The sequence below is a fragment of the Dipodomys ordii genome, unplaced genomic scaffold (assembly GCF_000151885.1).
Source record: "Dipodomys ordii isolate 6190 unplaced genomic scaffold, Dord_2.0 Scaffold49, whole genome shotgun sequence".
NCBI lineage: Eukaryota > Metazoa > Chordata > Mammalia > Rodentia > Heteromyidae > Dipodomys > Dipodomys ordii.
This window is the reverse complement of record NW_012267265.1, coordinates 12,698,975-12,712,304: the sequence shown is the minus strand read 5'-3', so window position 1 is coordinate 12,712,304 and position 13,330 is coordinate 12,698,975. Positions and strand designations below refer to the sequence as shown.

Genomic DNA, 13,330 nt, shown 5'->3' with positions numbered 1-13,330 from the left:
ATTATTGTAAAGCCTTAGAAAGGAAAATGAAAACCTTAGTGTTGGATTTTCTATGTTTATTGTATTTCCTCTGGTTGGGAGATACGGCCAAAGGTCTCCTGCATTCTAAGTAAGCACTCTGCTGCTGAGTTACACTTGCAGCCCTATAGTATTAGTTTTCTTTTTAGGATCTGCAGTTTAATTGAAAATGTATTTTCCTGTGTAATGTATAAATTTCCCATTTGTATTAATTTTTTTCTTGGGTTTTTTGAGACAACATCTCTTACATAGCCCAGTAGATTTGGATTCAAAATCCTCCTGTCCTGGCTTCAAAATGCTAATTGCCTCAGAGTGCTTGTGCCATATACCCTGCTTATATAAATAATTTTGTTTAGAATTTACGAAAAACAAAAATTAAACCAATGTCATAAAATATAACTAGTTTTTCAGAAATGTGACAGTCTTATTAACAGGGACAAAGGAGACAGCATACTCCTATGCCCTGTGAAATGCAGGCATTACATCAAATCCTAGTGCTACCTCTAGTTAACCTTGAGATTTTAATTAACAGCATTTTTTCTGTGTTATAAACTGATAGTAAAGCCTAGGATGTGTATGATATACTCTGGTTTGATCCCCAGAAAATAAGTGTATGAATCACATGTTCATTGTGATTCATAGTAAAATCAGTCCTTTGTATATTGTTTCCTGTTTACAAAAGATTTCAACTGAAAATTTGGCCAAAAGAACCGTGCTTTTGTTGTATCCTAAAAGCCATGTGTAACAGAGGAAACAGAATTGAAAGAAACACTGATGCTATATATACATCATTAAGAAGCACTGAAAAGGCTAGGTTCTTTCAGAGGATTCTGGGACATCAGGTCAACTTGCATGGAGCTACAAAGGATTTGTCATTCCTCTTCCTGGCAGTTTCTCAACAGAAGGATGACCATTTTGTGTTTTCATTTAGTCTCGCCTCTAAATCTGTAGATAATTTAAAGTTAACTGGTGTAGCATAATTTTTCAGGCCACATGAAATACACTAACTATTTTACCAAGTATATTTTACAGCATCTTCCATTTGGGGGTGGTGCTTCCAATGCAACTTAGTTCTTTGAAAATGTAAGCGATAATGTTAGAGATCCTCTGAAGTCATTTTTTTAATGAGTCAAATTTATATCACTTTAAGCATTTTCAAACACTTATTGTCTCAGCTGTGTCACAAAATCTGTATTATAGTAGACAGGTTTGCTAGTCAAGCAGATGGCAAATAAAAACTTGGCTAAACATTGAATTCAACATTTGAATAGTTATTTGCTGTGTTGCTATGAATGCTTGGGATACATACTAAGTTACTCCCTTGTTTGTTACTGAAGCATTATTATGATTGTTGATTTCATTATTGTATTTTCTCTTCTGTAGGGTTCAATGTGGGCAGAAGTGCCGGTGGGAGATGGACGGTCAGGGAGATTAACCGGGATGCCTGTCATTTTCCCGGTTTTCCAGTTCTCCAGTCATTTCTTCCTAAACACACTAATGTCCCTGCCCTTTATTTCCTCCTCATGGCATTGTTTCTGCAGCAGCCAGTTAGTGAGCTGCCTGAGAACCTGCAGGTCAGTGTGCCTGTCATCAGCAGCCGATGTAAGCAGGGTTGCCAGGTAGGAATTATCTAGTAAGGTGTAACTGTAACTGTTTAAACCAAACAATGGCCTTAGAATAGATGACAAATCAGTTCTGTCACTTTCTCACATTTAAGATTGGGATGGAAAACTCTGAAAATTCTTTATGTAATTTTCCCAAAAAGAAGTCCTTTGTCACTGTTTGGCCTTTTTATCTATGTGATTAAATAACTACCTATATGTAAGGTCTTTGTTTGACATTAATGATGATTTAAAGGATTCTTTTCAGTACGGAGATTTTTGATAGAAATATAATGTTTTTTTAAAAAACAAATAGTAGCCAGGAGCCTGTGTCTCATGCCTATAATCTTAGCTACTTGTAAGACAGATCTAAGGATCAAGGTTCAAAGACAGCCCAGACAAGAAAATCATGTCACTTATATCTCCAATTAATCACCCAAAAGCCAGAAGTGAAGCTAGAATGCTAGCCTACACAAAAGCTCAGGGACAATGGTCAGGCCTTGAGATCATGCCCCAGGAACAGAAAACCAACAACAAATAATAATAATAAATGGAGTGAACTGGCCTGTAATCTCAGCTACTCATGAGGTTGAGTTATGGGGAGAGAGATATGAAGCCATGCCAGGCAAAAAAGTCCATGAGACTCTTAAGTCCAGCAAAAAAGCAGGAAGTTGAGCTTGTGGCTCATATGGTAAAGCACCAACCTGAATCAAAAAGACAAGCAAGAGCACAAGACCTTGAATTAAAAAAACAGTTCCATCACCAAAAGAAAAAAAAAAGGACACAATTTTTGTGCAAGTTCTAACAAGCATTTTAAATTCCTTAATGATAGATAACACCTATGTTTGGAAAACAGTAGAGTTTTATTTTACAAAGATTTAGGAATTTAACTTTTGAGTCAATTTGGATTCTTTCCAATACCATTCCAGCAGCTGATAAAACCTTTTAAGTGAAATCACCTAGACTGTATTATATGCAGTCAGGGTAAAGATTTATGTTTAAAAGTTTGCTTTTGCCATCTTTGAAATACATGGCATCATGGACATACAGTATTATATAAAACTGTTGTGAATAAATCTCCTCACTGATTTTTATTTTATCAAATCTTATTTGCAAGTAGTCTAAATTTGAATTAGTACATTGCTGACAATGAAGTGAGTTTATCATGCTTTTTAAAAGATCCCACTTAGAATCATTACTTCTGTAATTTCTTCTCTTTGCCCGTTAGCGTGTATTTTGCTTCTCCTTATTATATTTAGAAGACAAGATAGAAAGCGGTGTTTAAAATATAGGTGCTAGCTAAGACAAGATAATATATAAGTATAAAAATGGGTGGAACAGCCAAATAGGGGGTGATCAGGTATTCATCTCTTTACCATGTTTATTTTAAAAGACTAATTTCAAGTATATTTTAGAATACTAAACTTTATAAGGGTCTCTCCCTGAAAAAGAGTTTTTAATGACTAATCTTTAATCATGTTGCCCTCTACAGTTTGACTTGGATTCCATATGGACATTTATCTTTGGGGTTCCTGCCTCCAGTGGGACTGTTGTCTCCTCTATCCACAATGTGTGTACAGAGGCTGCTTTTCTTTTGTTGGGAATGCTCCGCAGCATGCTGAATTCAGTAAGTTGCTGGACACTGGGCCTCTTGATCATCTATCTGCCTGTGGGTTGTTTTTAAGAGAGGAGTCCATTTATAATTTAGTGTACCTATTGATTTACTATACAGTTACAGTAACCTCAGACTGTTTTGTTATCTCTAATGTAAGGACAGACCAGATAGTGCTAAGACTACAGACTAGAGAAGGGGTGTAGCTTGGGTAGTAGAGGGAGCCTGCCATGCATGAGGCCCAGCACTGCAAAATAAAAAGAACCACCAAAAAGAGACTGAAGTTCAATTTCTGGTATATCAGATGTGCTAACTCCTGTTTGCCTCAGTTCTTCAATGAAAAAGCTGCTAACAGAATTTACCTGGTAGCCTATTCATAAAATCCATGGGTGCTTGATATATGAGTTTCTTTGTAAACATTAACTGATATTAAGTGAATATTACTGATCATTACCTTTGTCATTGTATTATCCAGTGCTTAATAGTATTGTTCTTGGTTTGTACATAGTGTGAGTCTGAGAAAGATAAATGCATTGTTCATCATTTATCTTATTCCTAACCCTCTGTTATCATGTACTTGGGGCAGTATTGAAGGTAGTACAGCCACTAGGTTCCCAGCCATATTTGGGTGTAATATGAAGAATAATCAAAACCATTGACTTGAGTTAGCTCAGCTGTGAGTACTATAATGAATAGACATCCTGTCAGCTTCTAGAGGCATTGATTTTATTACAATTAACTTTTAGATTTATTTGCATTTGTCTATACACATGTTTTATAGAGCTCTGGATCATTGATACCTACAATTTCAGAAGAGTGGTAGGTTTTAATGTAATGTTTAGATACATCAATTTCTTTAACACACTATTTTTGTTTTGTCCCTATTTCAGCCATGGCAGTCAGAAGAAGAGGGGTCTTGGCTTCGAGAATATCCAGTAACCCTGATGCAATTCTTCAGATACTTATATCACAATGTCCCAGACCTTGCCTCCATGTGGATGAGCCCTGATTTTTTATGCGCCTTAGCAGCAACTGTCTTCCCCTTCAATATTCGACCTTACTCAGAGATGGTAGGAATTGGGGAGGAAAATGTCAAAACTGGAATTAGTCTGTTCAATGGTTAGCAGATATTTTTTGACTATCTTTTAAGTTTCTGACCAAGTTACAGTTTCATAACTTAATATGCCACCTCTTACATCATTGTCTGGTGTCTAGCTCCCCATACACGCCTTCTGCTTTCTCCTGAAACAGTAGCAAACTCTACTTTCTGTTTTCATTTATCATATTTTTGTTAGTAATTTCCTTTTCTAGGCAGTTGTTGATTCATTTATTTCATGAGAAAATGACTACAGAATTATAAAATATTTTTTTCCTGAGAAGTTGTTATGTCACTCTTTATTTAAGGGGAGCTCTATAGTTGCTTTCTTTTTTTTTGCATATTCTTTTTTTTTTGTAATTGTGAAAATACCGTACAGAGGAGTTACAATTACATGAACAAGGTAATGAGTACATTTCTTATCAAGCAGATGCTTCCTCTTTTGTTTCCCCTTCCCTTTCCTTCCCATCTCCCCCCCCTATAAAATATTTTTATAGGCAATAGATTTCTGGTCATGCAAACTCTTTTCTCATCTCAGGAAGTAGGAATTGTCTGGATTTAATTTATACAGTTAAGTAACATAAAATTTATAGCACATGTTGCTTTTTTTTCTCCTGCCCTGCTTTTCTTTCTTTCTTTCTTTTCATTCTTTCTTTCCTCCCTCCCTCCCTCCCTCCCTTCTTTCTTTCGTGTTCATTTGTTTGTTTTCTTGGTTGGTCATGGGGCTTGAACTCTGGGCTTGGGCACTGACCCTGAACTCTTCAGCTCAAGGCAAGTGCTCTACCACTTGAGCCACAGTGCCACTTCTAGTCTTCTGGTGGTTAATTGGAAATAAGACTCTCACAGACTTTCTTGCCCAAGCTGGCTTTGAACCACAATTCTCAGATCTCAGCCTTCTGAGTAGCTAGGATTACAGGCATGAGCTACTGGCACCTGGCCTGTCCTGATTTTCTTATTCATTCAATTTTTATTTTTCTTACTTTGTACTAACTTAATAGAAATTTTTTAGACTATAATGATATATAATATAGCTACCTCAGTCCTTTAGAAGATATTTTTATTAAAACAAAGGTATTTCCTCATAGCATTTGAGGATATTTCATCTCCTATGATTTCCTATAGAGTCTCGAATAAACTATCTCCTTCATACTGCATTTTTCTATATATAAGATAAAATACTCATTTTAAGTTTTTTGGTTTTTAGTTTGTGTCAGTTGTGGGACTTGAACTCTGGGCCTGGGCGCTGTCCCTCAGCTCTTCAGCTCAAAGCAAGCACTCTATCACTTGAGCCACAGCGCCACTTCCAGTTTCCTGAGGAGTTTATTGGAGATAAGAGTCTCACAGACTTTCATGCCTGGCTGGCTTTGAACCGAGATCCTCAGATTTCAGCCTCCTGAGTATCTAGGATTATAGGCATGAGCCACCAGTGCCCGGCTTCATTCTAAGTTTTTGTGGAGATTTTTAAGAGAAAAATAATTATGACACAGGACCTTAACACTCTTGTTTACAGTTTGGTAATTCTCACTTTGGGTAAATATGAGAGCTTCCATGTATATTTAAATAAATACCTTTTCATAATCAGCATTTTTAATCTATCTGCTAGTCTCTCTTTTCCATTTGGGTCAAAATTGGGAATTGTTTTTTGTTATTTTGTTTCATTATTTTGGTTTTGTTCACTTACAAAACTTGGGTGAGCCTTTTGGTACTACATTTATGCCAGATTTCTATCTGAAATTTTGTGACATTTGACTTTTCCTTAGGTAGTCTTGGAAAGTACAAATATGTTCATCCTCATTACTATTACTTCATTTCATTTAAGTAGTTACCCATCATAGATTTGTAATCCACATAAAGTAGACAAGACCATATGTTTAGTAACTATGACAAATGGTGCCAGGTTACTCGTACCTTGAAAGCCAGGATCATGTGAAATAGAATGGAATAATGTGCTGAGTGGCTCAACAGGAGGTGAAGACTAAGGAAATAGTGCTGTTGCTGCTGCTGCTACAGTTTTATTTTTAGGAAACACAGTAAAAATGTCATGTAGGATCTAATGTGATTTACTTGATTTCACAGGTTACTGATCTTGATGATGAAGTTGGATCTCCAGCCGAAGAGTTTAAGGCGTTTGCAGCAGACACAGGAATGAACAGGAGCCAATCAGAGTACTGTAATGTGGGCACCAAGACGTATCTGACCAATCACCCAGCTAAAAAGTTTGTGTTTGACTTCATGCGGGTCTTAATAATAGACAACCTGTGTCTTACCCCGGCCAGCAAGCAAACTCCACTGATTGATCTTTTGTTAGAGGTAATGACAAGGAAATGCATAGACATCTTCCTTGCATTGCTTTTTAATTGAAACATTAAAAGTCAACTGAGTTACGTGCCAGATACTTTCAGACTTCTAATTTTTCTGAGTTACATGTGGGTAGAATATACCAAACGCTATGAAAAATTTAATTCCACATGTGTTTTAGACCCTATCAGTTCATTAAAATTTTTTCCATTTCTTCAAGCATTTGCTTCAGTCCTTTATCATTACTCTTTAGGATTTGGAAAACTTTCAGTGATGAGCCAGGGAGTAAATACTTAAGGGTTTTCAGTCATGATAGTCTGTATCATAATTCTTCACCAGAATGATTATAGAATGAAAGGAGAGCTACAAACATTAGAAGGGGCAATGAGCAGCATCACTGTTTCAATAAAACTTTTATCTATAAAACTCACAGGCTGGATTTGGTCCACAGGCCACAGTGTGACAACTACTTCCTAGACATTTATCACACTCACCTCCTTACTACAGTCCTGCTTACTCATCATGGCCATGTATTGTTCCTGTTACTATCCAGGGTAGCCTATGACACAGTGTATTGCACATTGTGGTTGCTCAGTATGTGCTTACTGAATTTTCCCCAAGGTAAAAAGACTTCTGGTTATACGGATCAGTGGTGCATCAAAAAATGAGAGTAGCTTTGAGCCTTCACTAGCCTCACTGCTGGTTCTAGAAATTAACCATCTCTGAAAACCATTTAAAAATGTTCCTCGAGTGGTGAAGATGTGGTTCAGTGATGGAGCGAGTGTTCTGTCTAGAACGTACAAGGTCCTGATCATAAACAGCAACAAGATGTTCATCTAGAAAAATCTCTAAGGAAAATAATGTAAAATCTTTTGACTATTCATGTTCTTTTGGCTAAGTCATATAAATATGGAATGGATTAAGGATCCAATCTGTGCAGACTGCTTTTCTCAGAGAAGTGTCCCATATGCTCTCAGAACCAGGGAGCTCTCTGATCCCTCTAGTGGCAAATGTAGTTAATCTTTTTTTAAAAAAATATTTTATTTTATTATAAAGGTGAGGTACAGAGGGGTTACAGTTACATAAGTAAGGTAATTAGTACATTTCTTGTCGAACAGTGTTACCCCTCCCTTGTTTTCTTCCACTTTCCCTCACCCCCCCCCCCGGCAACCCCCTCTTCCCCAAGTTGTAAAGTTCATTTCCAACATAGTGTCTTGTGAGCTTTTGCATTGGTTCACCCTTTGTCTTTTGTCTCACTATTTTGTTATTCCCCTTCCCATCCCCAAATCAGATAAATATATATATGACAACAGGGTACCAAAATCAAAAAGAGTAACATCAGGAGATAAACCAAAGGAAAGAAACACTAAAGAAAAAAGAAATTGCCACCTTATACCACAGATGGTGTAACCTAATTCATGTAAAAATATCTCAGTTTGATCAATTAAAAGAAGTCACTAGGGGCTGGGAATGTGGCTTAGTAGTAGAGTGCTTGCCTAGCATGCATGAAGCCCTGGGTTCGATTCCTCAGTACCATATAAACACAAAAAGCCAGAAGTGGTGCTGTGGCTCAAGTGATAGAGTGATAGCCTTGAGCAAATGAAGCTCAAAGACAGTGGCCAGACCCTGAGTTCAAGCCCCAGGACTGACCAAAAAAAAAAGTCACATGTAATTTAGGGACCAGTCATGCTAAGCCTTTTAACTAAGACTGCAGTGTTTAATATTGGCAGGAAAAAAAATAGTTTTCTCAATAATCCGTATGGTAGAATTAAAAAGCATGACTGAATGAGCTTGTCCCTTTTGCAAACTTTAAAAAGCTCTAGAGGGCTGGAAGATGGCTCAGTGGTAGAGCGCTAGCCTTGAGCTGAAGAGCTGGGGACAGTGCCTAGGCCCAGAGTTCAGGCCCCACAACCGACAAAAAAAAAAAAAAAAGGCTCTAGGAAGAAAGATAGTCATTATCTTAGTATATAGGGTAAAAATTTGAATAATGCCATGAAAAATGCAAAATAGGATGAAGTTCAGAAGAAATATGTTTAATAAATGGTAACTGGGCAAAATAAAAAATACATTTAGGAAAGGTATGGAATGAGTAGATCCATATAGTAATAGTTACTTTCAGGTTAACAGGAATCTTAAAGCTAATTTTCACATATAAATAATATAATTTATTTTGCTTTCTATATACTATTCAGTGGGAAGAATTTGGTTTGCATTGTTATAGGCACTAATCACTCTTTAGTAGAACTGTGCCACATTGAACTAGGTTGTATTCAGTCCAGGAGAAGCAAGGATTGTCAAGATGAAGCTTCCAGATAGATTACAAACTTCTTAAAGTTACAGACCCATTTTCATGTGTCCTTCAAATTCTCTTAAAGTTAGCACAGTTCCTTCATATAAGCTGTATTTTTTAATCATTTAACTATTAACTATATCTTGTGAGTTTCCAAACAGCAAGGTACAATGAACTACTAAAAAAGAAAGTTTAAAAAAAATTAAATTAATTATCTTGCTGGGTGCTGAGAGCTCACATCTGTAATCCTAGGTACTCAGGAGTCTAACATCTGAGGATCATAGTTTGAAGCCAGCAAGGCTAGGAAAGTCTGTGACACTCCACCAAATTCTACACCCCAAAAAATGACATGGAACTATGACTCAAGACTAGCGTTGAGCAAAAGAAGCTCAGGGACAGTGCCCAGGCTCTGAGTTCAAGCCCCAGAACCAACACCAAAAAAAAACTACTTTGAAGAGCTCCATATACCTATACAATACTTGTACAAAAATATTGAATGAAATCATTATGATCTGTGTCTTCCTATAATACAAAATCTATATATGATTCTTGATATTAGAATTATGAAGTCTTTATCCCTGAAGAGATTCAAAAGGAGAATGGTACTAGTAGCCTCCAGGGAGGAACTGATGGTTTGGGGTTAAATATACACCAGTCCATCTTCAGTCTCATAAATGTAAGGTTTTGTCCTAGGCCTACCTACTTACTTCAGAATATCCCTAGACAGACATGTGAAATGACCTATTTTAACAGTCTCTAAAAATAAAAGAATGTCTATACACATTGGCATAAGTGTAATGCTAAGGCCTAGTCCAAGAAGTCAGTTGCTGCAAGAGAAAGTGTAGGATTAGGAGCCAGAAATATCTGGACTTAAATCTGTTGCTGTTGCTTGTTACATATGCATTTTATTTTTACCTAAGCTACAGTCATTCTTTGAACAATAGAATTTTTTTAAACTGTGTCCTCTGCAGTGTTATTATGAAGGTTAAATGTATGTGTATCACTCAGCAAAAAGTATTTTGAACAATTAATATGTGCCAATTACAACTTTGGCCAAGTTCAGTTGGCCTCCATCTTTATAGTACATCCATCCATAAAATAATGTAAGAAAAGTGCCTATGCTTAAGAATCACCGAGAATAAAACCAGATGATGCAGATAATAATTATAACACAGCACCTGGCGCCCAAGACATAATCAAATTTAAGAGGGTCTAGTCACTCTCATTCTAGCTCACATTCATATCACGCATTGCCACTACTTGTGGAGGACCAAATGGACATATTTCAAATGAACACTGCCATGTCAGTAGAAAGTACAAGAAATCAGATCAAAGCTATTTTTGATATATCTATAAGCAAAGATAATGGAACCATGGTGTTAGTTGGAGCACATGCTTCTCAGATACCATAAACAGCATTCTGTAGTCTCATGAGTTCAGTACATTCTTCCAGTTCTTGTCTGCAAGACTCTCCATTGTCACACATGATGGGGAAGCCCACACTGGTGGACTGAAGGAAAGCAAAGAAGCAGAACTCAGTGACAAAGTGAGCTAAAAGACAACTCTGAGAGGAAACCAGTGAAAGATTTTAGTCAGAACCAAGAAGTTCAGAGTCCTCTTTAAAGTCGTCCAGCACATGGCAACAACAGGACAGAGTGCCAAAGGCCTTCCGCCCAGAGCCACACCACTCTCTCTCTTAGGCAGCAGTTGCCCATGGCTGCCTGGCCTATGTACAAGACTCCAAAATACTGTGTGGCATTCCCAAGACCTCAAACAGGAGACAGTGATCCTGTGAAAAGTAATGGTTGCCTGGCTTTGCTTTTTTTTTTTTTTTTTTTTTTAACCAGGAAGGCAGATCTAATGGCTAGGGGCCAGAGCAGGTCACAGTGCTTACTGTTTTCACTATGGTTGTCTGTGGGTGAGCCAACTTTATTTGAAAGAAAGATTGTAGCCTACATTCTGTGTGTTGTTCTGTTGTGCATTTGTAATTTCACTATGGAAATTTTGGTAGAATGAGTTCAGTGTCCTGAGCTTTAGCATTTAAATTCTCAGTCTGCTGTTTATCAGACATGCTCACTTTCTTTTTACTTGGCAAGGACAGGACTGCCCATGCAGTATTAGACCAGTGAGGCAGGACTTGGTTCGTATTTCCCACTGACCATGTACTCATCTATTCAACAACAACAGGAGGCTGATGATCTGGCTCAGTGGCAGAGAGTTTGACTTACGTGCACAAGATTGCAACATCTTTTTTTTTTTTTTTTTTGGTCACTCGTAGGGCTTGAACTCTGGGCCTGGGCACTGTCCCTAACTCTTCAGCTCAAGGCTAGCACTCTACCACTTGAGCCACAACACCACTTCTGGTTTTCCTAGTGATTTATTGGAGATAAGAGTCTCACAGAGTTTCCTGCCCTGGCTGGCTTTCAACTGTGATCCTCAGATCTCAGCCTTCTGAGTAGCTAGAATTACAGGCATGAGCCACTGGCGCCTGGCTACATTATTTTTTTTTTAAAAAAGAAAAATGATAACAGAATTTGTTAAGATTAAGAACTATATGAGATGTCCTTTATATTTTCTCAAATTAGTTTAATGACAAACCAAACTCTGCAGTAGGATTCTTAGAACTGTTACTAGATCCCCATACTTTGTCATTTTAAAACAAAAATATCATGTAGCTCAGTACCTGTGGCACAGGCCCTTAATCCACACTGCTCAGGTGGCTGGGATGAGGGAAGAAGAACTGTAGTTCAAATCCAGGTTACTGAAAATCACACTGGAGACTCCATCTCCAAAATAACCAGCAAAAAAACAAAACATTGCTAGAAGTGTGGCTCAGGCAATAGAGGCTCTGATTTCAAACCTTCGTACTCAAAAAAAAAAAAAAAAGTGTCATGAAAAATTTTAAAAAAGGACTCAAATTCTGGTAACTGACACTTTTGCTCATTGGTTAATGCTCTACCAACTGAGCCACGCCACTAAACCCAAAAAATTACAACAAAAAAAAAATGTTCATTCAAACTTTGCTTTAGCTGTGGGCTTTTGACTCCTTATGTTAAGATATTTGATCTCACTTTAGAACTCACGTTTAATTGCACACTTAAAAACTTTGAACACCAGAAGGAAAAGTCAAAGAGTGTTCTAAAGCTGACTTGTAACATGGTCATAAACATAGTTGTGGATCTGCCTGCACAAACTCAAGTGTGCTATTTCACTTGTCTACAAAGCATCCATTTATACCTATACAAATCAAGAGCTTTCTGACAGTGTGAGCTGATCAGTAGTGTCAGAAGCCTGGCTGAATCACCTAGCATTCAGGAAGGATGGGGGAAGGCTGTTTGTTCTCCTTCCTTGTGCTCAGTACTTACTAGGTTACATTCTTGAGAGTTAGGTACCAGATTGTCTTCTCTAATTGCTGATAGACATGCTCTCAGAGGATATGGTTAAACTCTTTGCCCGTAGCTTTTGCTTTCAGCCATCTTGTACTTCCTGAAACTGTTCAAAGAGATACTACTTTTATGTCTGGTCAACAATCCACAGAGGATATTTCTCTCCAGCAAGTACAGGAAAACAGATCCTGCTGACAGTCTACTCTGCTTCCTTTTACTGAGAATAAAAAGCATTATAATCTGTTTTCTCCTTAATATCCCTGAAGCTTAGAGCTAAATTGTGTGCCTAGTTGCTTTTTGTTAGAAATATATCTCTCCCCATTTCTGTATCATCTTGACTATTATGTACTTGGACTTTTCTATTTCTTTTAATCATTGTATGATTTATTTTATATGTATTTCTGTATAGATTGGTTAAGTTGCTGATATTTGATAAAAGTGATGAAAGGATATCTTTTGGAAGTATGATAGTGGCATCAAATATTTATGAAATACTTAGCATGTGTAGAGTAGGAATTTAAAAGAATGGATTCAGAGAGTATGTGTATTACTGATGATTTTATTGCTAGTTGTACAAAAGGAGGGTGTCATTTGGACTTGTACACACATGTAAACAGTGTGGCCTGATCAACTTCTGTCCATAGTTTTTTAATTTTATAGTAGTAAAAATAAGAGAAAGATTTTAAGCACATATGTATTTCTCATGTCATTTAAAAAACTTTATCAACAGTGTTTTTTTTCCATCTTTTTGACACATTTCAAAATGTAAATATGGTTTGAACCCATCTTTGTATAGTTAATTCTATTTATAATTCTGTTTGACTGATCTAGGCTTCCCCTGAAAGATCTACAAGAACACAGCAAAAAGAATTTCAGACTTACATTTTGGATAGTGTGATGGATCATTTGCTTGCAGCTGATGTGTTATTGGGTACGTCTCTGTTTTACTTTTATTTTGTAAAAGTGTCTATAAAGCACTGTCCTCTAGCTTAAGTTGAATCACTGACATTGTCTGTCTTTAGGTATAAA

The 13,330-nt window shown here is 37.0% G+C and overlaps 1 protein-coding gene across 1 annotated transcript in view; it reads left to right on the top strand.

Annotated features, from left to right (window-relative positions):
- The window catches only part of Wdfy3 (WD repeat and FYVE domain containing 3), a 240,963-nt gene that overhangs the window by 162,944 nt on the left and 64,689 nt on the right, over nt 1–13,330 (top strand). The window contains exons 30-34 of the mRNA XM_013020113.1: nt 1,402–1,637; nt 3,112–3,246; nt 4,122–4,301; nt 6,404–6,637; nt 13,133–13,232. Coding sequence (XP_012875567.1) covers nt 1,402–1,637; nt 3,112–3,246; nt 4,122–4,301; nt 6,404–6,637; nt 13,133–13,232 — 885 coding nt within the window. The remainder of the gene's footprint in view (nt 1–1,401; nt 1,638–3,111; nt 3,247–4,121; nt 4,302–6,403; nt 6,638–13,132; nt 13,233–13,330) is intronic.